The 26,941-nt window shown below is 38.6% G+C and overlaps 2 protein-coding genes across 2 annotated transcripts; one reads left to right on the top strand and one right to left on the bottom strand.

Annotated features, from left to right (window-relative positions):
• Window positions 1–1,179: 1,179 nt before the first annotated feature.
• Window positions 1,180–15,262, top strand: araf (A-Raf proto-oncogene, serine/threonine kinase). The gene is made up of 16 exons (XM_088418330.1): window positions 1,180–1,217; window positions 2,246–2,452; window positions 4,191–4,294; window positions 5,113–5,215; window positions 5,319–5,476; window positions 7,026–7,112; window positions 7,202–7,350; window positions 8,894–8,917; window positions 9,019–9,146; window positions 9,220–9,422; window positions 9,575–9,751; window positions 10,663–10,709; window positions 10,936–11,054; window positions 11,141–11,272; window positions 11,409–11,543; window positions 11,999–15,262. The coding sequence occupies exons 2-16, from the start codon at window positions 2,345–2,347 to the stop codon at window positions 12,137–12,139; spliced, it is 1,815 nt and encodes a 604-aa protein (XP_088274456.1). The 5' UTR covers window positions 1,180–1,217; window positions 2,246–2,344; the 3' UTR covers window positions 12,140–15,262.
• Window positions 15,263–16,944: 1,682 nt separating this feature from the next.
• On the bottom strand, window positions 16,945–23,760 carry LOC148430188 (leukocyte surface antigen CD53-like). Its single transcript, XM_088419276.1, has 8 exons — window positions 23,652–23,760; window positions 22,893–22,967; window positions 21,017–21,205; window positions 20,515–20,589; window positions 20,328–20,429; window positions 18,806–18,913; window positions 18,627–18,710; window positions 16,945–17,535 (listed from the first exon to the last, which is right to left on the bottom strand). The coding sequence occupies exons 2-8, from the start codon at window positions 22,953–22,955 to the stop codon at window positions 17,464–17,466; spliced, it is 693 nt and encodes a 230-aa protein (XP_088275402.1). The 5' UTR covers window positions 22,956–22,967; window positions 23,652–23,760; the 3' UTR covers window positions 16,945–17,463.
• Between the last annotated feature and the right edge of the window lie 3,181 nt (window positions 23,761–26,941).

Here is a 26,941-nt window from a genome sequence, read left to right on the forward strand (position 1 = left end):
TTTTCCATTTCATATTCACAACATTTAACTCATATCGCCTTATGGATAAGTCCCATCATACCCACATAATTTCCCCTTTTTTTGTTTTTTCCCTTGTAACTTCTACATTATTTAGTCTATTCAAATGGTTGCAACTTTATATGTTACAGATTGTTCTTTCCACTGCCATGCACTCCCTTTCACCTATTGACGTTTTTGCTATTCGAAAACCCACACAATTTCCCCTTTTTCTGTTTTTACCCAGTATCTTCTATATGGCCAATTCAAACCGTTTGAACCGTATATGTTAAGGATTGTTCTTTCAACTGCCATGCACTTCCTTTCACCTATTAATTCATGTTCTTGCAATTTGAACACCCTCACAATTTCACCTTTTTTTTTTCCTTTTTATCTTCTACATTATTAGGCCTATTCATACTGTTCCAACTTCATGTTAAAGATTGTTCTTTCCGTTGCAATTCACTTCCTTTCACCTATTCATGTTTTTGCAATTTGAATACCTACACAATTTTCAGTTTTTCCATTAAATCTTTTACATTATTTTACCTTTTATTTTTTTATTTACCTTTTATTTTATTAAAGATTCTTTCCACTGCCATACACTCTCTTTCACTGATTAATTTGTTTTTGCAATTTGAATACCCACACAATTTCCACTTTTTGCACTTTTCCCGGGTATTTTCTACATTATTTGGCCTATTCAAATCTTCCAACTTTGCAATATTCACATTTCATCACAGATTCAACCCATTCAAACATTCAACGTCATTTTACCATTCAATGCCTCTCCCTTCAGGGCTGACGCCTTCACACGCTAAAGCTTCAGGAATTGCACACTTTCCAGTTGTATTTGTTATTGTTCGAGACAAGTAGACAAGCGCCAAAAGACCAGACCAAGTTACATTACTACATGACGTTTATTACCAATCTAGACAGCGTCTCGATATGCTGAGGTTGATGCAATGTACATTATTAAGTTTTTTGTTTTGTTTTTTGGTATAGCTGATGTCGCCGTTTAGATCTACGCACTCGACTCGATTTACATGAGAGGCTAGTTTACGCCCCTCTCTGCAATGTCCAACTGGCGCTATCCAATGAGGGAAGGCAGCTACAAGAAGTGGCCAATGAAAAAAGAGCACTTTAGTGGTTTTCCGCTTTCAGTAAAGTTCTTGACAGATTCGACTTTAGATTGAGAGAGTTCAAGATGGCTGACACAGGTAAGAGTTTTATTTTTATTTAAGACTTTAATAAATATTTCGGGTGATGTTAGAAAACAGTCTGTTGGCTTTAGAAATAGACGAAACGGCACGACCCCTGCAATGTTTTGTATTGCAATCTAACAAGTCACTGCTGACGAAGCGGAGAAAGGACCAGCAACAACCTAGGAGCCGACGCAGCGGTGAAAAGCCCAAGTTTTTTTTTTTTTTTTTTTTTTTACACTGGACTGGCTCTGAATAGCCGAAAAGTACGCTAGCCACTGGGCAGCTAAATAATCTCTTCCACTACGGGCACAGCTTAGTCTGGGAACTACTTTTTTCCCCCCCCTCAGTTAACACTTGGCAATGTAGGTTAAATTGACGTCGCCAGTATGCTCTTAATTGCCATTGCCTTCTAAAGTATTTGGTCAGGCAGTTTTAAGTCACTTAAGTGTCACAACGAAGAGAAACATTGCTTCCCACAATTCCAAATGTCAAATACAGTAGACAAATCCCACGCTAAGCTAAGTGGCTAACGTATAGCATTAGCGTCACTCAACTGTGACTTCTAATCAGCTTCGGCTTTCCGCGAGTATGCCATTTATCGCTCTCTTTGCTTCACACACGGTGTCTATTGTGGGTGTTGTCGGCTCCGTGGTTTTAATTATGAGCATTAATTGTATATAATTGACGCGGCTTTATGTCTTCCCTGAGTCCTTTTAGATTCGACCCTGCGGCGCTCCATGCCATCTGTCAAAATCTTGCCTCATAAACTGTCCATTCAGCTTAATAATGATTAAGTAGTCATCCTCCTTGTGTTAAATGCATAATTTCACGCGATTGCTACCATATAAAGTAAAGCCCATTGGACAAGGCTCGTGTTGGTGCCTTTTTTATTATTGTTTTTTTTTTTTTTTTTTAACATTGTCGTCAATATCAATTTACCATTCTTTTGCTATTCTGGAATGCTCGTGCTCAACAACGCATTACTTCGTTTAACATGTGACCATTCTGTGTCCCAAAAATTAAACATTTTTATTTTGTTGTAGGTTGCAAGTAAACGATTTACTCTTTTGGATACAACGACCCATGACTCCCTCCTGAGGCTTAGGTGTCAAGTATAGCGTCCCCTCCTGTTACCTCTCATAATGTCCTCCACCTCCTCCTACTCCTCCTCAGGAGAAACTAGTCCGGAGGATGTGCCCCGAGGTGGGGGCACCATTCGAGTCTACCTCCCCAATAAGCAGAGGACTGTGGTGAGACAAGTGGCTTGATCAACTCTGTTTATTTGTATTTATTAAAATTAAATTAAACTGCAATTTGATTTTCAGGTGATTGTTCTCTGTGATAGAACACAGCTGCTATTGCTGGCTTTCTGTGTAATTATTGGGGCCTGACCAATTATGGATATTTTTTAGGTAGACACCATTTTGACCAAAAACAAATACAGGTTACAGATGAATTATATTTATAACAACATGGGATGAATATTTCAAACGGTATTACAGTATTAGTGATACATTGCAATTCATGGCATACATTAGTGAAGTGATGGGACTCGTATTATTGTCTTTTAAATTGTTGTAAATGATAAGTATATTCAACTTGTCTGAAATTGTGTAAAAACCTTGCATAATTATAACAAATGTCGAAAATAACCATTAACTTCTTATTCCCTTTTAATACAAAAGTACCAGTAAATATAAACTTGCAGAACACTTTATACACATTGCTTTGGACACGTGTACACTGCATCTGAAATATTTTGACAAGAATCATCCCACTTGTCAAATCTAACCTGTAGCTATTCACGACGTCTATTTTGCCACAAGCACTCCTGCAGCCCCACCTCTGCTCTTTTTTCACCTCTCTCTCCACTCCCTTCATGTGACTTGTATTTATTTATCGCACTTGTTCAAAAGACTCTTATTAGTTTATGAATGTCACAACACTACTCGCATGGAAGCTATCACCTGTCAATTAATAGCAGAGGTGTGGACAGTAAACATTATAAAAAAAAAAAAACACTACTTTTTGGTATACATAATGCATCTTTGGCACAATTGAAGTTATAAAGACATAATTATTCTTTGTCATATGTGTTGTGTTACTCGTACAATATTTGAATGGATGTCATTTAAGAAGTATGCTTAATTTATGCTGCATTACACATTTTATTATTTAGATTTTTTTTTTTAAACTGACTATCTTTTGTGTTAATTTGTGACATATAGGTGAATTCTTTGCAGAGGTTGCTTGCGTTGCTCACCTCATCATTGCTTAGTATTTTCTTTGTTTTGAATGACTGGCCCGCAGAATGACTTCATCAACAAATTTCAGGATGTACTGTATATTTAAAGATACAATGTTAAGGTACACATTTGTGTGTAATGAATTATGAAACCAATGTTTCTTGTATAAAACCATGGTAAAGGGTGACTGCACATAATGGTAAAAAGTTAAATTAATCAGCAAATATCGGCCTCTTGGCCTATTATTTTAAGTCAATGTTTCAAGGGACCTAATTGGCTCATTTAATCGGTCAGGCCAAAGTAATTACTTGCATAATTTGACATACATCTCACTTTGTCATTACGTGTGAAACTAACCATTTGGTCTTGCAGATAATGGTGCCTTTCACCCCTCCCACACTACTGCCACCACCACCACCTAGAATTCAAACCAGATCACATTAGTTGATATTTTGAAATACAAAGTATTATATAAGCAGCTTGGCGATATTGTGGTTAGCACACACGGTATGCTTCCCTGCCAGGTTTGTCTGCTCAAATCTGGGGAAAAAACCCTCTTGTGTGGAGATTGCATGCTCTCCTTGCACTGAGTGTTGTACATGTATACATACCATAAAGCTACTGTATTTCAAGACACATTCAATGTAAAATTTAAGAGGATATTTCTTACATAAAATGGTAAAATACTTTTTATAAAAATGGCATTTGAGTGTGGGGTTGAAGAGTCGTGTCCTTTTCACAGGTGAACGTTCGCCAAGGGCAGACAGTCTATGAGAGTCTAGATAAAGCACTTAAAGTGAGAGGGTTAAGCCAAGACTGCTGTGCTGTATTCCGCCTTCTTGAAGGGTAAGATTTTCATTACTGTCTGTTAACGCTTGAGAAGGGTTTTTTTGGGGGGGGGCGGGTTGTTTTTAATGCTGTGATATTTGCTGTTCCTCCAAATATAATTAATTCTCAGTTCCGGGGTGTCTTTCTTTAACAAGTTTGTTTACACTTTTGATTTAATGTGTTCATTCGTGCATTCAAGCAAGATGTGTCGGACAGCATTCCATGTTTTGTTTATAATGAGTGTGCCCACTCCATTGCGAAGAGAAAAAAAAAAGTAATTTTAGCCTACCTTTTGAATTTATATGAATAAATAATAATGTTCTGATCCTCCCCAATTGCCATTCTCTGGACTTTTACCTCCTAATGATAACATGTCGCATACTTGACTAACCAGCCTGCGACATGGTTCCACAGAAATTTCCCCTTTTATGGTCGTTTGTTTGGAATGAAATGTAAATCAAATAGGAAGGGGGATGAAATATGAAGCCTGAAGATGAAAATATGATCTGTTTCATCATTTCATCATTTGTCTGCCTGTGCATTAATGCTAACCTTTTACCCATCATGTTGCTGATTTATTAAGAAAACAAAAAAAACCCAATAATAACCGTGCCTTAACTTTGCAATGGCTTACAAAGGAGTTTTTTTGATGGATTTCAGTTTGTGTAGGTGTGTCTAATGTAATGACTAAAATATTCACTCAACCAATTCTATCTACACCAACAATTCCACTCAGTTAAGTTTTGCCTAAGTCATTGGTGACGAAACGTTTTTTCCTCAAACATAATTTGGGGTTCATATTAATTATTGTTGTTGTCTCTTAAACACTTTTTCAGTCGTAAGAGACTAACAGACTGGGACACAGACATTACTCCTTTGGTTGGAGAGGAGCTATTAGTTGAGGTCCTGGATGATATTCCCCTGACCATGCACAATTTTGTAAGTAGCAGGGAAACCTGCTTTGTTTTTAGTTGTATAAATCTTTTCAACAAAATGTTATTTTTTTTTGCAAAAATAATAATCCAATTTAAATCTTGCACAGGTACGAAAAACTTTCTTCAAGCTGGCTTACTGTGATTTTTGCCACAAGTTTTTATTTAATGGATTCAGGTGTCAGACATGTGGATACAAATTTCACCAGCACTGCAGTAGCAAGGTACCAACTGTTTGTGTGGACATGGACACAGTGAGCAAACAGCGGTGAGTTGAATCCGAGTTTTTTTAATACCATGAAACTATTTGTACTCTGACACTTCGATTATTAGCAAAGGTTTATGGCAGCTTGAGGGTTTGGTTTCTCTTTCAAAGTATTTACATTTGGAACCAGAAGATTACATACACTATATATAGTTAAAAAAAGGGGGGTATAGATATACGCTTCCCATCTGTCTGATGGAATTTGACTAAACCTTTCCTAATTTACATCAGTTAGGATTACCTGAAAATCGCCTGAAAGTCAGTGTCAATAGCCACAATGTTGACTTTACATGATAGGGCCCCTTTAATCCAGCACCAGAGATAGGGGCAAAAGTGATATGAGTTTTTTTTTATCCCCAAAACTGGCCACGCTATACATTTTCTGTATCAAATTTGAAGGGTACAGGTGAGACAGTTTTCCAGATATTTACTTTTTGGTAGTTGCTCACACATGTAATGCATGGTATATGGATCAGACATCTGGATGGGATAATCAGGACCCCCATGAAAGCTCAACCCAGGCGCATGAACCAAAATAAGACCAAAGCAGTAATGGGAGAATATATTGTGCATGTGTGCTTACTTGTGCTCTACTACTACTTGACTATACCGGTACAAAAAAAAGATAAAACACAATTGACATTGTGTAATCTAAACTTAAACTATGACTGTAACTTTTGGCAAGATCTTTATAATGTAGGGTTATTTTGTCACTTTGTGACCTTTTAAATTTTCAGAAAATGTGCAAAACTAATCATTTTCCCCCAATACAGATCAGCTGGAAATCACATAAGCCCCGATTTCCAATCACATGGTCACAATGGGGCATTCCTAGTCGACAACAAAACATCGTTTTCATTGTACAGTTTCACTAGTTCATTTCAATATTTTTATATTTTGAGTCCAATTTCTGGGTGAATTATCTAATTCGTGCCAAGCCAAAAAAACAAACAAAAAAACAGGGAGAGAGAAATTTGATGAAATTTAGAGAACCTTGATGATTGAAAAATTTTCCTTGAGGCAAGGAGGGTGAGCACAAGAATTATCCAGCACCAGCAGGCATTTCAGAGGGAATCGGTTCTATATCAGGTAATATTTCTTCACAGCCAGACTGAAACACAGGATGAGCCACTTGACGAAACACTGCCTCACTACCCCAGCTTCCGCACTAGCCCTCCACATCACAAAGGCTAAACCACTAGCATCAGGGCAGGAGCTGACCAATGGGAGAGCAGGGCGACTGAAATGAGTGTCCAGTCGGCACTGCACACATTTTTGATATGTTCGTGTCGGTTTTCTCTTTTTTTTTTTTTTTTGTATTATGGGTCAAAATTATTCTTTGGAAGTCGTTTCATCTTGAGTTTTTCATAAACTGGAAGTTTTATATCTCGAGTTGCGACTATGAATGACAAATGATCAAATTTGTGAAATAGTCCGTGAACAAAAATCACTGACAAGATTCCAGTCATAACAGGTTTGAGCCCACCCTGTTTAACGTTATTGTCTTTTGTCTCATCCTTTTCTTCTTGTGTTTGACTTTGTACCATCCCAGTCCCTGCACAGATGAGTATCCTCAGATACTATTGCCAGAAAATTCCCCATCACGGAGCAACATAACCTTAACACCAGAGCCTGCCGGGTAATCTTGCAGACCAAACTTTCTAAGATTCAGCTTATCGAAATCGGTAATCAAATGCCAAATGTGACTTTTTCTATTTCTTCTCGCAGGCTGGACCTCCTGTCCCCAACATCAGCCTTTCGTTTTCCTATCCCCAGTGGAGATGGACAGTCTCTACAAAGGCATCGTTCCACCTCGACTCCCAATGTTCATATGGTCAGCACAGTGAGCCCTGCTGTTGCCAGCATTATAGAGGCAAGTGTCAGACGCCCTGTGCATAGTTTTCGTTTGTTGTGTAATTTTCAAATGATGAAAATATACTTTTGTAGTACAGCGATGGGCAACTTGATGGACACCCCTCAATTAATTTTAAATTGATTGCAGTGATCCCTCGTTTTCCGCGGTTAATTGGGATCGAACCCCCCCCCCCCGCGATAAGTGAAAACCGCGATATAGTACTGCAGTAGTAGTTCGACTTTCAAGGAGTGCCAGTGACAAGCGCATTTATAGATAACTAGCCTATCTGGCACGTCTCTCCGCAATATTTTTTTTCACCCCCCAAAAAATCCACGATGCACTGAAGGCACGATAGGCGAAGCGTGACCTAGCGAGGGTATCTCTGTACTAACATAATTCTTCTACCACTTCTGAGTTCTACTGTTCTCTACTGGATGGCAGACCACTTGTATCTGTTGGCACTTTGCATGATTCTCAGTTTTAAGCACACAATCAGAGACTATGGTCTTGTGAACTTGACAAGTATGACAAACCTACTTCCTATGAACACTAGCCTACTTGTAATGGGGTTGACCGCAAATGATGTTCCATTTGTTCATTAATATGCGTAAGGCCTTACCTTTTTGACACGTGTTTAGAACATCTGCTGTACGTATTATTATTATTAAGACACGAAGCTGAGAACAAAACCTCGTAAAAATTTAATACATGGGTATTTGAGATATTTGACCTTGAATATTGCATGGTATCTGATCAAATTCAAAATCACTGGTTTTGCCCATCTTTATTGATATTCATTCTTTTACATGCATCAACGGAATAGCAGACAGCTGCCCTCATCATAGTGATTGTTTTGGTGTGCAAGTAACTCATCCTGCTTTTTTTTTTCCGCTCATATATACATGTAATGTTCAATGAACAAGATCCATCTTACCATTAGTTTTGTTTGGTAGGACGCATAGTCAGTGCTGTTTCGAGGTTTGTTAATTTTATTACCTGAAGTAACTGAACATTTTAGCAACCTAATATGTTTGGCTCAGTTTATTCTGCTCTTTGACGAGTGGACGCTTTTGCCTTTTGGATAGAAGTCAAATGACTCAACTTTACTCAGTAAAGCCCATTTCATACTATATTTGGCAGGGCGTCGTTGTCAAACCCATTCATTGTGTATATGGTGGTAGGCGGGCACCATGGAATTGAGTGCTGACTGAGCAACACACATTTAAGGAGGCCTTCTGCCGTGGTGGCAAGGCACCACAGATAGGAAAATGTTCTAATAAAAAAGCGGCAGAGTCAAGACAGCAGACATCTTGCGAAAGGGCAGTCTAAACATTGGCAAAATCTCCATTTTACTTCCTGGTTGGCTGCTACGTCAGCACTTCCAAATATGGGCATGCTAAGAGCCACTAATTGTGTGTTGTTGCGCAACTCCTTCATATTGAGTGAGTGCAGTATGAAAAGGAATTTAATGTAACCATGACCACATTTGTCCTATGTAGTCTAAATTATATGTCTATAATCTAATGTTTTTTTTCACCCCCCACCACTTCCACCTTTTTAGGAAGCAGTGAAATTTAACAACACAATAGGTATGTTTTAGTTTTGTTTTATTAATCATTTAAAATGTAACGTTTACTTTGCATGTGTTGGCCTTGTTTACTGAATGCCCTCTTGTCTTTTCTATCTACAGGTCCTGAGCCCTCACCAAAGCCATCCACTAGCCCACCCTCTTTAGGCTCTCCAGGGAGAAGACAGCCTAAGTCACCTTCGGAGCATAAAGAACGAAAGCCCTCTTCCTCGGATGACAAAAAGAAAGTAGTACGTAATATTTTGTATTTTGAGACAGAAGTGTTAACGTATTTATTTTTTAGTTACATCTGATGTGTTTTAGCACCGAGGGGGCTACAGGGATTCAAGTTACTACTGGGAGGTCCACTCCCGGGAAGTTACAATCCAGAAGAGAATAGGAGCTGGCTCCTTTGGAACTGTATTCAAGGGCAAGTGGCATGGGGATGTAGCAATCAAGATCCTCAAAGTCACTGAGCCAACGCCTGAACAGTTACAGGCTTTTAAAAATGAAATGCAGGTCTTACGGTATGTTCGTTTGTAGTTGTAAACTCATTGTTCAGAAAAGGTCTTATATACTGCTTTTTCTGTCATATGTTTCCCATTTACAAGAGGTAATAACAAAATGGTTAATGAAAAATTGTCCTTTTTTTTTCATTTTTGATTCCCCATCTCCTCAGGAAAACTCGCCATGTCAACATCCTGTTGTTCATGGGCTACATGACTAAGCCCAACTTTGCCATAATCACACAGTGGTGTGAAGGCAGCAGCCTTTACCGCCATCTGCATGTCTCTGAAACCAAATTTGACACTATGAGGCGGATTGACGTGGCCAGACAGACGGCTCAGGGCATGGAGTAAGACTTTTCCACATTAGATTTTACCGTTGCTGTTTACTTGCTACTGATGTTTTCTACAGCTGTGCAATTTCTAACACCTTTTTATATTACCTATAAATGTTATGTTACATTTTTCTTATGCATTCAAATATTCAAAAATTTCTATTTGTGTGAGGCAGAGGGTGAGAAGGTTGAGTAGGAGGAGGCAGTGGGTGTATGAAACCCTTATACTTGCAGTTTGTCAACCGTGGCCTTCCGAGGCATTTCGATGAGCATCGTTTAATTGTATGCTAGTATTTGCGATGGATGGCTGGATACACATTCATATACAGTATAAGGTTCAGTGGACAATTATGGCACTTTTTCCTCATAGGATCAGATAGGTTTGTGTTTTTTCATCATTTAGAAGCTGCATTTTACACGTCCTTGGGTTGTCTTAGTGTTAATAATTTTGGTTTGAAGAAAATAAAGCTTTGCGAGGGATAAGTATGCAAAAAGCAGAAATCAAGACATGGGCAAAAACCTTTTCACAGAACTGTACATAATATATACACATTGCTGGTGTCAGGTGCTCCCCCCACATCTTTTCACAAGTTCGCAAGGTTTCTTTTTGCCATTGCACCTGCTCAAGTACAAAACTTCACTGAACAGTAGCATTGGTGAGTCTGTGTGTTGGTGTTATTTCTTTATTACAATGCATTGAGCCAATTTAAAGTGTTTAAAATGTCTTTCTCACTTTGATGAAATTGGTTGGTTGAAAAAGTTATTGCATGACGTTTCTACCCAACGCCAGTGATATAAAACTTGGCTTGATAATGCAGGAAAAATCGGTATTATTTTTCATACAAATATGAATTGTTATATCATTGAAATATGTTTGCACTGGATATCATTTCCATATAGAATTAAATGTGCATTTTTCCTTTCAGTTATCTTCATGCAAAAAACATTATTCACCGGGACCTGAAATCAAACAGTATCCTTTTCAAGTCTTTTAGTAGTTTGTACTATCAGTATGGTTCTAGACATGTTATTACAGATAACATTTGGAACCTTAATGCCAACTTCAATTGCACTTTGTCCGTTTTGCAAATGATGAACTTTTTGTATAAAAATGATTTTGACCACACAACTTTTGTCCGTCTTACACAATAAATATAATGCTTATTGTCAGTAGCCATATTTCCTGAGATGCTTTTCAGATATTTTCCTACACGAAGGTTGGACTGTTAAAATAGGGGACTTCGGCCTTGCAACAGTGAAGTCACGGTGGAGCGGCTCTCAGCAGGTTGAACAGCCCAGTGGATCAATTCTGTGGATGGTAATTTTGCCATTCCGGAAATGTATAATTCAAACAATTACCCACAGACAACGTCACACTCGTGTTTATGTTCCATGTATTCCAAGGCTCCTGAGGTCATCCGAATGCAAGATAGCAACCCATATACGTTCCAGTCTGATGTATATGGCTACGGAGTAGTGCTGTTTGAGCTGATGTCAGGAACGCTGCCATACTCCAACATCAACAACAGAGATCAGGTTAAACAACGCTTAATTGGCCGTTTCAAAACGTTTTCAGTCAACTTGTTCCTTTAGCAGCGACAAAAAGTGTTGACAAACAGCACACTGAGATTTCTCTAATGGTTGGCCGATTCCCCTTTTTCATTCTTTCCAGATAATCTTTATGGTGGGACGTGGTTACCTGTCCCCAGACCTCAGTAAGCTCTACAGTACCTCACCCAAGTCAATGAAAAGGCTGATTAGTGACTGCCTGAAGTTCAAACGAGATGAGAGGCTCTTGTTCCCACAGGTAACAAGGCTATAGATTCCACTGTTAAATGTTTTCTTAATAAATAATTCCAACTCAAATTTGAGCTTCATAGTATGCACAAAGTGAGCGTGTTCGCTGCAGTTCCAGTGCTTGCCACGGCGTAGTGCTCATGTCTCAAGCATGTCTTCTGTTCAGGCATGTGCACGTAGGCATGCTAAGTACTGCTGTTGCAACAGGGTAGAACTTGGGAGCATCCAATCGATTGCATGCCCTAACCGAGTAACGTCTAGTCACTTCTTATGAATGTAAAACAAATTACGAGGAAACGAAAAATTCTATGAAAAAGATTGTTTCGGTCATGTTCATGTAAATCCTTTTGACTTTTACATTATTGGCAAAATGAGCAGAATATTGTTGCCGATGAATAACTGTTGATTGTAATTGTTCTTATCCTGGTAATACCTCATTTGATTTCTGGTTTCTTCTCTCATCAGATCCTCGTAGCCATTGAGCAGGTACAGGACCTGCTGCCAAAAATAGAGCGCAGTCGCTCCGAGCCCTCTCTCCATCGGGCCGTCCATGCCGAGGACCTGAACCCTCTCCTGTTCCACACCACTAAGCTAATGCCCCTCTAAGATTTTAACAGCACAAGGTGGAAAGGAACTATCCCTTTCCAAGACCACAGCATTCCAGTGCCTCTGAGAGGCTTCAGCTGCTTCTGTTGCAGAACTTCACCACCAACTGTTCAGGGCCTTGGAGCTCCGGCACTCACTAACACACTGCAGGAATAATCTTTAGCCGTTTAGTTCTGTGTTTAATTCTACCGGTGACGAAAACCTGCTCATTCAGGGAGACTAATCTTTAGCTTTTTGTGAGCACTATGCAGACTTTTGAACTGCCTCCGCACACGTACTCTTTAGCAGCCTGGAAAACAGTGCACTGAATGTTGCCGAAGTCAAATCCTGTTAAGGTTTAACAAATAATCACTGCTGCTGAAATTTAGACCGACTATACATGGATACACCCATTCTAACTGAAAGGTTTATACACAACTGACATGTAACGGTGACTCAAACTGACATTCAATTTGAAATTCTTAAGAACTCCTATGAAGGTCCTTTGCCTAGTCGATTGTTGGTGTTTGCCCCCCCCCCCCTTCCGACAATTGCATATATGTACTCAAAAGTAGTAACTGGAGAGAAAGTGGCTTTGAAGGTACAACTTGCCAGAATGTTCCTCAGAGGTCGTAGTGATAACAGTGAAGCTTTGAAGTCCACCTCAGAACTTCCGGAACTGCCATGCGACCGATATGCCACCCGCCTTGACGATACCTTGACCTTCCCAACCATCCCAGGATGTCGGAACCAGTGTTAGTTAGTTGTGACGTGTGTCTGTACCCCACAAGTTTGTGTTATCTGTGTGGTCCCAAGAGGCTTCCTTAATAGTCACCCAAAATGTGCGTCTTTTTTTCTTAATCCAAACTTAACTAGGTCTTTAGTGTAGCTGTATTAATTTGGCACATCCAACATAAAGTTAAGCATGTTTTGTTTGTTACCTAAATCTACAACCTTGTTTGTGTTCCAAAATCAATTTAGGCTTTAATGGAACAGAAATTGAAGACCCACCATACTACTTAAAATATATTTTCTGTACCACTTGACTGTCAAATGCAGCAAGTAACAATGAAAATGGACAAAAAAAAATACACTGCAAAATTTGATCATTTAGGTAGACTTTATGGCTGCTTTTTCATGACAGTGTGCTCTGTCATAGTTGCTTTGAGGGCGTTCAATCGCCCACTCCCTCTGATATGTGCTGCAAGAAGCCCCCACTGCCCACATTGCTCTGAACGCCGCACTTGAGTGTACAGCCATGAGTGCGAGGAGAGCAAACTACAAAAACGATCACTGAAATTGTAACAGCACCACTAATAGATTATGAACCAGGTATATCTGTAATTAAAGCGCAGGTGTCAAACTGATTTTTTTCAGGACCAGATTGTAGTTATGGTTTCTCTCAGAGGCAGAGGGCCGTTTTGACCGTGAAACCATATAAATGAATCGTATGAAATATTCACAACGTGATTCATCACCAAAAAAAAAAGGAAATAATGCTTAGACTATCTCAACTTTATTCAAAGTGAAGACACGTTTCAATGTTGGTACTGATTCTGCCAAGAAATATGAAGTAAATGCGCATGATTTGCTTAAGCAGCCCACATGAAATGATTCGGTGGGCCACATGTGGCCCCAAGCTCTAGAGCAGGGTGGGCAATTCCTGCATGTTTTTTCTCTCTCAAACACACCTGAATCAAATGATTAGGATTGTTTTCAAGCCCCAGCAGAGCTTGCTGATGAGCTAATGGTTTAAGTCAGGTGTGTTGGGGAGAGAAAACTGGAAAACATGCAGGACACCGGCTCTCGAGGGCTGGAATTGCCCACCCCTGGTCTCAAGTTTGACACCTAATAACTAAAGAATGGTGGCATTTGAGTGTAGTCATGGAGCCTGCACTTTAATTTCCCTCTTTTCTCATCTTATGACAATATGTACAAGCTCTTCATCTTCTTGCAGGACAATGTGAAAATAAGGTGAACAGAGCGTTTTTGTTGTTTTTTTTTAAATAACTTTTAGGGTGATTGGTTTGCCAATGGCTCAAGGCTTGTAATCTGTCAGTTGTATCATAGCTGGAGAGACAAAAATCCAAAAGAAAAAAGATGACGTCATTGAATTCTAAACTTTGTGATTTTGCCTCGGTGTTTATGTAAACATGCTTGGCTTTGTTACAGTGTCCGAGCAGATCTTGAGGTAACATTGGGTGTTTGATCAAGCACAGCGGATATACATTAGAGCAGATGCTTGGAAGTTTTAACGTTGCAGTTATGGGCTGGCTTCCCTATTTTCTTACTCCTTCTACATATATAGGGACAAAGGTGGATGGAAAATGACATCTGACGTGGTGTTGAGATTGGTATTGTGCACCAGGGTTTGGAGAGACATAAGGTCTTTCTTTTATTTATTGTCTTTGCAGACAAAAATATCACTATACCTGTACTATATTGAGTAGAAGGGTACCAACAATTTAGCCTGTGTGTACATGAGATGTCGATAATTCTTTGCAACCAAAACAAACGGCAACGCTTGTAGGCTATTGGTACTGTCTGCTCCTATTAATTTGACTCATGTCTCTGGCCAGGGCATTTGCTCAAACAAGTCTTGAGCGCAAAGTACACCTGACATTTTTAGCTGTGACTTTTCACTTGATTTTGTAAGTGGCATCACTTCAAAAATACTGTAATAACATTTAGTTTGTTTTTTAGCAATGGCAAGAATACAAATGGCTGCTTAGGAAAATGTTCATAATGCAAGACGAGCAATATTTGACTTATAACAGTGTCAGTTGTGGTTTTCTATGAAATGTAAATTTTTATTCTGTTAGAGGACTATTTTATGTCCTTGTTCAGAGGAAAAATAACAGTGGTGGAGAAAGTGGGTTGTATCAAAATGGGCTTTTTCGTAACTGTAGGTGAATTGCAATACTTTAGTTTCTTGGGTTCTGGGGGTGTTCAGTTTGCAAGAAATGGTATATTCTGCTGTGTACAGTTACATTGTTTTTTAAAACTACAAAAAATTGACTTGTTTTTATTTTTGTGTGATTGTTGAAAAAAAGAACAAATTTATTTTAAAGTGTATTACAAATCTTAGTTTTTTGTTTTGTTTATGGAATTTATGCTTAAATAAATTCATCTTTATCACTTTAACTTTTTCCTCCTTTCCCTTTTCACTCAGTTTTATTAGTATGAAGCTGCCCTACAGTACTCCCCGAATAAAACATAGCGACACTGGGACCCGTGTTAGCTCTTTGTTTTTGTTTTTTTTTAATTTCTATTCTTTAAATACAAAACAAAAACTTCAAAAAAAAGGAGCTGATCAGAGTTATTTTTGGACAGATCATATGAATTTCTCTGTTCATGAAAATTTTATTTACTGAAATTTCAACTTGTAGGTATTATAATATGAAAGCTATATTTTTTTAACTGAAATATTAAAATACAGAGGTTAAAGCATACTGATGTTAATCGATAGAAAAACTAATTGGGGAGGGAAAACCATCGTCAAAACAAAGCTGCGTTTAAGAAGCAAGCATGAAAGTGTTAATACTGTAATCTAAACCAGGGGTCACCAATGTGGTTGGTGCCTGTGGGCACCAGGTATCCTCCAAAAATCACATGAGTAGCCTGCAGACCTGTTCCCCAAATAGCTTACAAGAGATAGAACATTGGTGATTTTCTATTAATTTTACAAACAATTATACATGTATTACATTTACATTACATATTACACTTGATTTACATATTTACTAAAGCTGTTCCTTATCTATTGTGAACTATTGCGAACGCTGAACTATGAATAAAACAGTTTATATCATCTAGAAAAATGGCTATTTAACCCAAAATATTTTAAAATGATGTATTGTAGAGCTGTAATTTCAAAACAGCCATATTTTTGCTCAAGGTTATCTGATAACGTGAGATTGTGATATGGTCCCATGCCCTCTCACAAACATTCAAAATAAATGTTACAATTGTGATTGATAATTCTCCCAATATGTTCAGAGATGAACAAACTGACACATTAACAGCTACAGAATGTATATCTAGCTTCAAAGAGTAGCAGTTGTCCACATGTTATTTTTGGGGAAAAAGGTATGTTCCTTACAAAATCAAAATTTAGTAAATGTAAAAAAAAAAAAAAAAAAACACCTTTTTTTTTAGTCTGTCTTGTACAGCAGGCTGAAGTTGTATGCTGATTCTTTGCAAATCTATACATTGAAGCGAAAATAATTTTTGATTGAATCAAATAATTTTCATTTGGAGACCCCAAAATCTGAATCAAATCTTGAGAGTAAAAAAATTCCCCCGGAAGTTTTTGGAAACCAAAATAATTATTGTTTTCCATTTACACTTTTATTCAGCAAAACCTGACCACTTATTACCATTTTTTACAACTTAGTCCTCCATGTTTGTTTTGATCTCGCAGGTCACGCTTCCTCGTTTTTACCCGAGATCTCGCTGTCATGAGATTTTGTCTGCAGGATCTGGTTATAGAAGAAAAATAAAAGCCTCCTAAAAGTGCTATCTTTAGGCCTGTAACAACATCACCGCTGCAATTTTGTTAGTATCAGTGACAAGTCAAGTAATACCCGATCAGGCAACAATGAGCCAAAATGAATCGCTTCAGAAGAGGAACAAATGTTGACATATTGAAAGTGAGCGGACTTTCCTACTAAAATGGACCATTATATCAAATCTATGAAGAAAATGATGACAGAGTCCACATGTAAGTTCATTCTATTATTTTAGCTATATTTTACTGTGACATGTGTTAATATCCGTTGTTGGTTCAATTGGATGTTTTGATAGGTAGACACATAGAAATGAACAAAGGTACCGAGACTTTATTAAACTAGGCAAATCCATGCTACATGTAGAATGAACCGACCATCGGACATACAATGCAGAGGCCCTGTGAGCCAGTGTCACTTGGGGGCAATTTAATTCATTTCTTCCATGCAGACTGGCCCAAAATTTAACGTGTGCAGTACTATATTCCACTTGAATATAGACAACAAACTGAATCAGTGGTTCTTAGGGGTTACATCTGGGGGAAAAAAATAATCTATTTTAAGAGTAGGACGTTTGATTCTTTTAATAGTAGTCAATGCCAATCATATGCATTATCTTCAAAACATTGCAAGGAAAAACATTGCTAAGAAGTCGCAACGGTCTGCCTAAACAAGCCAGGACCTTTTTTGGGGGGCCAATCTTGCTGTGGCAACATGAGTAAAAAATGTGTGACAATTTGAGTAACAAAAAAAGTCATTAATGAACGGTCTTGTTTCGACAATCAGTATTTTTAAAGACACCCGATTTAAAACATAACCAAGACAAAGCTCTCTATTCTATAACTTATAGCCCAGTCCAGAGCTGCTGATGTGGCAGAAGAGAGTCATGGCAAAACACATCCCTAATACCTGTCAAAAAGGAAGAAAAAAAAAAGCATTAACATTAAATGTGTGCTGCAGGTTGTCAATCAATAGGTGTTTGTTTTCCATTTCTGCGGTTGCAGAAAGACATACTTTGCTGTATTTATACAAGGCCTTTTTGGAGTACAGTGTGCCATAAGGATGTTCCAGTTAGACAAATGGAAATGACATGGCTGGTGAGATGATGCGGGTGTTAATCAAATTAAAAATGTAGTGTTAGGTTGTGCAACAGGCAGGCCTGATTAATATGAATGATGTGTGCTTGGTTACAGTTATTCAGCAGGCTGCTGTGAAGATACTTTTGGTGGGAATGTCACATTTACCAAATTTCTCTGTGTACAAGTCCATTTTTTTTCCTCCTCATTTTTAAGACTAAGACCATTTTTTTCCACACATTTGTGTTTGAATAACATCCATTTGAATTCAAAATAAGCAAAATACCTTTAATTCCATATAGTGTGCATCCGTTTTAGTGCGTTTGCACTTTCAAATGCATTTTCGTCAAGCGCCGCCTTATTGCCTCTTTGTTGTCAACAATGAGGCTGCATAGATAATTTTTACGGCGGACTTTGACCCATTGTGAAAAGGAAAATACGGCTTGACTTGTCGAAGCATTTCTGGAGACCTTCATTTCAAACAAATTTGGTGAGTTCCAAGATGAATACCCGTGGAAGAGTAACGAGAATGTTTGCGCACATGATTAACAAGGAAGGCGAAGACGACTGGGATTTAAATGGAAGGAGATATTTGGCCTGGCAGGTTGTAATAATGACTTTGAGAGCTTTCAATGAATTAACATTCAACTGTGTCAAAAAATAAAGCTTTGAAATCTTGATTCGTATTATTTTTGCAACTTTAAATTCAGCATTGGTGTCTACACACACATACAGGGCCTCACACTTGCCATAAATGCAAAAGTATGTTATTTGATGCATGATAAAGAAATGCGTCTAAAAGTGCTGTCAGTTTAATAACACACACCATGTATTTTAATTGGACAGACATGATATATGTAACCACTAAAGTCCAAGGTCGACTTATACTCAGGTTTTTGTAAAATTGTGTGTCAGTGTGTTTACCTCTATTATGCAGAGGACAATTACAGATATGCCAGTGTTGAGGAAATTTTCTTCAAACCAGCTTTTCATCTTGTTCAAACAGCCCTGCAAATACAAAGTATACTATTTTGGACTGAACTGAAAAACAAACGAGTCTCATACTGAGCTCGTTATATGGTAATGTGCAGATGTTACTGTACCGTTGATCTGTATTGCTGAGTTTGTGTGCTGACGCAACGATTCAAGCAGCAGGAATTGGGCACTTTATCTCCCCAGTCCGACACATTGTGCACTCCACAACAATCGAACTGGAAGAAAACATTAAATTGTGAAAATTGAATGTCTGTGTAGTTTAGTGTATCATGTGGCGGCAAAAATAAATACTCGCATAACTAGTTACTGCAATCATAACCAACATTAAAATGCAAGAGTATGCCTTCATATTCATCAAATTTGTCGTAAGCAACAGAGGTGGGCAACTTAAATTTTTTTGCTGGTCCAACATTCGTCAGAGCCCCGCCCCCTTTCCGTCATTGTTGGTCCGTCATTTTTTCAAGCCAGACAAAATTGTAATTGTCAGTCCGTCTGTGTATTTTTGCCCAACCTTCCGCCACCACGAGAGGGTGACATTTGTTCTTTTTTTTTCTGATCCGTCTTCTGTCAGGCGCTTGTCTACTTCTGTGTTCACTCGTACTAATTATTTTTTCTGTTTTTGTACGTACACTTAAAGTCTGTGGGTACGTTGCAATTGAAACACAGTAATATATGTGTAACACCTTAAACAAAGCCAGCTAAGGGGTTTATTAACCCACATCGATCAGGAATACAGGTGGGGCGAGAGTACAACTAGCAATCATGTCCACTGGATGGCATTATCATGCTTTACATGACACTCAAATGGTGAAGTCGGTTATAACTGCCTGCTCTACAACTATAGAAGACGGTTTCATCAACATTTGTCTAAATTTCATCATTCACATACACTACAAGTAAAACAAAGTATTGCTGAGGTTGAATTTACAAAAAAAAAAATGTTTAATTAGGCAATTAAAAAACTTCTTTTCTGCTTTTCCTGGCCAAGTGCCAATCAGAGAAAGAATTCAGATTTGGATGCAAACCCATTGCTTACTCAAGTAACCAGATTGACCGCCTTGGAGGGGAAACGCATCCCAGAATGCTCTTACAAGCAAGCAATTAATTGATGTAAAACATATTTGAAATGCAAAATAACACAAAAAAAAATCCCTTGACAATTACTTCTAAACATTACTTTTATCTGTTGGTCAGCGAGCTTGTGTACAGTATGAGTTTGTGTCGTTGTCTAAATAATGATCCCGTTAAACTGTAATGCATATAGGCATAAAAACAAAAAATGCCTAACAGATGTTTCAACCAAATGCTTCCTGATGAATAATTGCAACTATTTGTGCTTTTTGTGCACCACTGGAAGAAGCCTGTGAATGACTAGTGTGTGTTCCAGACTTTTAGAATGGTTTCATCACTGTTGTCGATGTCTTTGAACCACACCCCCTTTATGATCCCTTGAAGCTTTGGAAAAAGTCTAAATGAAGCAAACGCCAAAGGATCTCTTGTAGACACGAGGGGTGAGGCACAGCTCATATGTTGTTTGCGTCAGAACAACCTTATATGGTACCAGTCTCGAAAGGTTTCTGACACAATGTGTATGCTTATACGAATGTTAATGACATCAGATGGTCTCACCGTTTTCTGAACCAGATCCCACTCAGTGAGGAGCTTGCCTTGTTGGGATTTTTTTGCTTCCTCCAAACCGTCCTTCAGATCATGCTCCACCCAGTTGCTAATCTAATGTGGTGAAATGTATATTATTGGCATAACACTTAATAGCACACAATTAAGAAATGAGAATGTGTCTCGGGTGTGGCCTGACATCTCGTTCGTAGAGGAGAAGCAAACATGCGGCCGTCAGCTCCACCAGTAGCAGGAAGAAGAGCATCAGGAAGAACTGACAACAGACACAGACAAACATGTTAATATCACTCTTTCAACTGTATCTCTTTGCATTAAAGAACACAAGCACAGGATTGAAAATGGCAGCCTGTCCTCAATGCTGACAATAAACAAATGTGTCACAACAAAGGATACGAAACAGGAGATAATAGAGGTAAAGGAAATACACACCTACACACACACGTATATATACACATATATATACACGCATATATATATATATATATATATATATATATATATATATATATATATATATATATATATATATATATATATATATATATATATATATATAATATTAATTTATTGTGTGTGTGTGTGTGTGTGTGTGTAACTGGGGCGATGGGACAAGGTAAAGTTGATCTTTATTGACAGCAATCTTTAGGTGGAATTTCTCTGAAAAATGATGTGTGTGTTACCGTCAGTAGGAGGCAGCGATTCTCCTTCAGGGCTCCCAGGAAGCCCAGGAAGGAAACACATGAGATGATGATGCCACTGATCAGCAACATGTTGGCTAAATTTAATTTAGCCAGGGAAGGTGTGAGTGCAGCCAGTTTGAAGTTCACCATCATGAACACGCCGAAGCTCAGTACCGCCACACCACACATCTGACACAGCAAAAAAAAAAATCACCAGTAAGGAGCAAATATTCAATGGACTGCTCCTTGTTCCTTTTTCTTTCTTTTTCTTTCCGCTTCCTATACTAGATACATTTTTATAGCGATCAATTTGTATTTTTTTTAAAACCTTCATATTCTTGCTTATCTGTTCGCTGCATGTTTAAAACCTTAGAGAAATATGTTTATCAAGACTAGTCTCACTACCCTCCTATATTCTTGACAAGTTCTGCTAATAGAGTAGTCTTTAGCAGTGACAACAGCCTAGGAGTACAAGTTCTTTTTATAATGGCATATCTATCCCGGGCCGAACGCAATTTGAATTTGTCCAATGGATTTGTGGCAAATTGGGGTGGTGGTCCCCCTTTTTAAGAAGGAGGAATGGAGCAGGTGTTCCAACTACAGAGGGATCATACTCCTCAGCCCCCCCGGTAAGGTGCTGGAGAGGAGGGTCAGTCGGGAACTTGAATCTCAGATTCGGGGGTCGGGGATGAGCTCATGCCCCAAATAGAGGAGTTCAAGTATCTTGGGGTCTTGTTCACGAGTGAGGGCAAGATGGAACGGGAGTTTGACAGGCGGTTCGGTGCAGTGTCCACATAATATGGGACGCTGTACTGGTCTGTCGAGGTGAAGAGAGAGCTGAGCTGAAAGGTGAAGCTTTCTTTGTACCGATCTACGTTCCTGCCCTCACCTATGGTCACGGGCTGCAGGTCGTGACCGAAAGAATGACCGGATATAAGCGACCGAAATGAGTTTCCTCCACAGAGGTTCCGGGGTCTCCCTTAAAGATAGGGTGAGTAGCTCGGTCATCTGGGAGGGACTCTGTGTCGAGCCGCTGCTCCTCCGCGTTGAGGAGCCAGTTGAGGTGGCTCGGCGATCTGGTTAGGATGCCTCCCGTACGCCTCCCTTGGGAGGTATTCCAGGCATGTCCCACTGGGAGGAGGCCCAGGGGTCGACCCAGAAAATGCTGGAGAGACTATGTCCCTTGGCTGGCCAGGAGGGCCTCCCAGAGGAGCTGGACAAGCTGGACAAAGCCGGGGAGAGGGAAGTCTGGGCTTCGCTGCTCAAGCTGCTGCCCCTGCGACCGGACCCTGGACAAAGTGGTAGCTCAAGGATAGATGGATGGATGAATTTGTGAATGTCCAATTTATTGATAAATTAATTCATGAATTTGGACTGACTGGGTGATCTGTGACTCCCATTCCAATATTGTTTGAAAATTATTCATATGAATTATAAATTGGTGCGTCACCATGTTTTTTGAAAAATTAACCGGCACATAACCACAACAAATAAGTATACAATAAGTTGTATAAAAATTATTACTTGCAGTTAATTAATCTGTATTCCAAATATGATTCCACTTCAGCGTTCCTGTGTGCAATTCAAAGGGAAGGGTTTTGGCAAATTAACTGCAGTGCTTATTTCTGCCAGCAGAGGTGACTAGCTGTTACAGAAGCTTCCCGAAATTATGCCATTTTCCAACAAATAGGCGTTTGTGTTCAGTTCAGCTATTTTTTATTTATTTATTAATTTTATTTTATAAATAAATATTATTGATTTAGCTTTACGCCTGCGTGGCACTTTGGGTGTATGGATCGAACAGTATTTAGTTTTTGTTGTTTATTTGATTTGATACAATGGCATACAACCAGATGGATAATTGAGACATACGTACAAAACAAAGAAAGTTGGCGACACACATGGTGTACTTCAAACACTTGAGGCAGCCGTGGGTCATTGTGCGATGGCTCTGTTAAGACATGTCACAAGATCATAAAAAGGCAAATAGCAAAATAGAGAAGTATTTTGAAAACATAACTGTTTAGAGGTTATACGGTGAGTTTGTCTTCACAAGTCAACAGTCACACTTGGGGGAAGTGATTCTGCCTCATCTCATTTCCTGTCTTAGTTTCGATAAAGAGACTGTGTTTCAAATACATTTTGGAACATTTGCATTTTGTTTTACTTCTTAGAACATAGCTAATATTGCTATGTTTTGATCAAATGTAGAGCTCTTTCATTAAGTGTAAAGTTAGAATTAGTATTTAAGGACAAATCAACAAATCTTTAAGATGAATCCTAAAAACTATCAGTGTAGTGTTAGTATGTAGACAGTACATTGTTTGAACTTGTAGCTGCCAAAATTAAGACCAAGTATAAAATAATGAGGACGTCGTTGAGATACAAATACAACTATATTACATGTTCTGGTTATGGTTGCTGCTATTTCAGCATTATTTTTAAAATAACTTTTCTAACTATACATGCTCAAAATAACATGTTATCTTCTCTAAAGAACTGTAAAGTAATTTATAGAGTATACAGAAATACACGATAATTTTAACATCATACGACGATGACTAACTTTAGTCTCGCAAAAAAAAATATCATACTTACTAATTTCAAAGTCCATAAAAGACAATCTGAGTCTTACCTTTTTAGAAGACAATTATGAATTATGTTTTGTATTTTTCTGAGATCTTTGCCGATCTTTACACTTCCCTTCCTCTTAGAACTGTGGACTGTTGTTATGCCTCATGGGGCTTTGAGTACTGTTATACTTCCTCTTTCGTAACATTGGGTGGAAAATATACGTGAGAGAGTTCAGCACGGAATCAATCAAAATAACTTGGGCCAGAATTTCCTGCCCAGTCCAATTATAGTGAAGAAAAGTGTGGTCAAACTGTGCACAGGGGTGATTTTTTTTCTTTCTTTTGGTGTTATCATAGTGCTATGTTAGAAATGGGTGTTTGCGCCATTGTGGGAGTGAACACAGTCGACTTGATTCCTGGCCAGTGGGTGTGGCTCCGCTCATTTCCTTTCAATTTGGTGCAGGAGAGGTACACATTGGAAAAAATTGTTTGTTGTCTTTATTTAAAAACAATAGTTTGATAGCAAAAATTAAACACTTATTTTACCAACGTAAAAACTGTTGAAAAAAAAAATCGTATTGATTAAAATGAGCTATAAACGAGTGCAGCTAAGCATGGACCTATAACCGTAGTGGAATATATCGCGACTTTGAAAGTCACCGTTATTTAAAACCATCCAAATCTGACAAAACTGGTAAATTGTTTTTTTTTAATTGCCCTCCCGCGTCGTCTGCCTTAACAGGCAATTTGCAGCCTGCAGCGGGAGCTTCTTCTCGATATGACTGATACTCTTTGGCTACAATCACATCAACTTCATGGGTTGTCGGGTTCAGTACCACTATAAGTTGGCTACTGCAGCTAACTACCGTGGCTAACGTGGCTAACACGCGTATGCTATTTTTAAGGCTATCGCTGGAGGTAAGACGTGAGCAGTCTATCGAGCTACAATGTTGACCGAAATGAGAGAATCCACATTGTATTAATAGTATTTTTATGATTAATTAAATGATTGATTAGAACTAAACTACTATCTTTCAACGTTTTTTTTTTTTTTTTTACATATTGTGCATGTTGAATGTTTGTTATTTTAACAAATGCCATATCATATATTTTGTTTAAAAATAAAACTGTTTGATGATCTAGAAAATGGTTATCAATAAAACATTTTAAAATTATATATTTTAGAGCTATTCTTTCTATACTGTGATATTTTTGTTTCAGGTTATCATACATTTTGAATTGTCTGATGCCTAGGTGCAGTACATCCAGAATGCTACTACTGACTGTGTCTAACTAGAATCATGAAACATGACCATGTGCTCACTCTATCTATCTATCTATCTATCTATCTATCTATCTATCTATCTATCTATCTATCTATCTATCTATCTATCTATCTATCTATCTATCTATCTATCTATCTATCTATCTATCTATCTATCTATCTGTCTGTCTGTCTGTCTGTCTGTCTGTCTCCGTCCGTCCATCCATCCATCTATCTATATGTATATGCTGCCATTCTTTGAAAAGCTGCGGGACGCATTGGGAGTGAAAGGGTTAAAGCCTCATCTTTAAAGCCTCAAAATCTCATCACTTTTTCTTTCATACGGAGAACATGCTCGTCCTGAACAAGGCAACTGTATCGCATTTACTAGTATCTTTGATAAAATTCTAGTTCTTTGAGCGACGGCAAGTACTTGAACAACAATAGAAAATAATTTTCTCCGACACACATTAACGATGTGAACTCTCATACACTGAGGTCAGAGCGGAAGTGCTGAATCATAAGGCACTGATGTGATGGGAAACTAGAACAAAATGAAGACGTTCTCTGTTCTTAAATGCATAATAACTATTAAACACTTAAAATAATAATGGGAATGTTATACTGAGCTGAAGCAGTTTGTGTGCCTTCTTCACAGTGAAGAGGTTCTGTGTTTGACTTTTGTGAACTTTGCATGTTTTTCTCTTCGCTTCAGACTTCCTTCCACATTCTGAAAAAACAAAGTCAGTCATGATAGCTCCTGACGAATGGTAGACAAACTTCATGGCCATTTTGAATATTACCTAACGTTTTTTGTAGATACAACACAATAAGGACATTATTATGATAGTGATTTATTATAATTATTATTGATTTTTAAAATTATGTTTATGATGATGGGGATGATGATTATTAATTTTTCTATTATCAGGCAGCACAGTGGAAGAGTGGTAACCAATCAGATTTCAGTTTACAATTTTTGGGGCCTTCTTGAAGTCACGGGGAGACCTTAACAGCTTTTAGCTGGCTGGCTGCTTGATTACGGGTCAGGGATTTATTCGCCACTTTCACAACGGCAACAACTAACTATCTTACGAGCGAATGTGATGGAGTTTGTCTATGAATAAGCATCTCAGGTGAGTATGATATATTTTACTTCAAGTTTTGTATTAAAATGTGATGTTATTAGATAAAACCATAGTGAGGTGTCATACTGTCATGAAGAGATTTGGACTGGAACATTATGCAGTGGTAAATTTGCCTGCTTTTAGCGCATGTGGCATCCGTTCCTTTCTCACTCGTCAGTGACAGAAGGTGAGCGCTAATCGTTGCCCGAAAAAAATACCCATCAGTTATATAAAAATTCAAACACTTTAAAACACAATGCAAGTAATCTACATGCTGCATTCACAAAAACAAAGCGGTCACAAAATTACAACGAACAAAACAATTGAAAAAACATCAATACTACAAGGAATGCTGCATGTTGGCACACACAGAAGAGGGCGCCGTGAGATCACTAAGTAACTAACTAACTAACTAACGAACTAACTGCCTGACTGACTGACTGACTGACTGGCTGACTGGCTGACTGCCTAACTAACCTACATACAGTGACGGTACTTGTTAATGTCATGATCTGTTTTTTGTTGTGGGGTTTGGGTTGTATAGTTTCAGTTATAGGTCCTCGGTGTTCCCCTCGTGTGCCATCACTAATTAACCTCACCTGTCGCCCGCGTGTTCCCTCCAGTAAGTTTCCCCGCCCATTGTTGTCCCCAGGTGTCTTGCGTCTTAATTAGTTCTGTTAGTACTTCAGCCCCAGTGTTTTGCCGCGTCCCTTGTCGGGTCATTGTTCGTCGTTCCCCCGCTGCCTCGTCTCACGCTCCTGGCACCGGTCACTCCCGTGCTGCCTCCCGTCCCTTGTTGCCCTTCGGTAGTTTCAGTTTAGCGATTTGGTTTGTAACTTGTATTTTTCGTTTCTTTCAACCCAGCCCTTTTTGTCATTAAATCACCCCCACGTAAGCCTACCCCTGTCTGCCCTGCATTTTTTTGGGTCCCGCCTGTTCCGCATCCCGCACTCTAACCGGC

This window comes from Hippichthys cyanospilos, chromosome 1, assembly GCF_059441005.1.
Source record: "Hippichthys cyanospilos isolate Australia breed blue-spotted pipefish chromosome 1, RoL_Hcya_1.0, whole genome shotgun sequence".
Classification (NCBI taxonomy): Eukaryota; Metazoa; Chordata; class Actinopteri; order Syngnathiformes; family Syngnathidae; genus Hippichthys; species Hippichthys cyanospilos.

What these genes read in the sequence shown, in the direction of transcription:
- LOC148430188 (XM_088419276.1), bottom strand. Translation starts at nt 22,955, where the DNA reads ATGACCCACGGCTGCCTCAAGTGTTTGAAGTACACCATGTGTGTCGCC. An exon ending in ATCGCTGCCTCCTACTGACG is followed by an intron (nt 20,590 to 21,016) that starts GTAACACACACA and finishes GTCTGTTGTCAG; the next exon opens with TTCTTCCTGATGCTCTTCTT. An exon ending in GGGATCTGGTTCAGAAAACG is followed by an intron (nt 18,914 to 20,327) that starts GTGAGACCATCT and finishes GTTTTCTTCCAG; the next exon opens with TTCGATTGTTGTGGAGTGCA.
- araf (XM_088418330.1), top strand. Translation starts at nt 2,345, where the DNA reads ATGTCCTCCACCTCCTCCTACTCCTCCTCAGGAGAAACTAGTCCGGAG. An exon ending in CAGACGGCTCAGGGCATGGA is followed by an intron (nt 9,752 to 10,662) that starts GTAAGACTTTTC and finishes TTTTCCTTTCAG; the next exon opens with TTATCTTCATGCAAAAAACA. An exon ending in CCGGGACCTGAAATCAAACA is followed by an intron (nt 10,710 to 10,935) that starts GTATCCTTTTCA and finishes GATGCTTTTCAG; the next exon opens with ATATTTTCCTACACGAAGGT.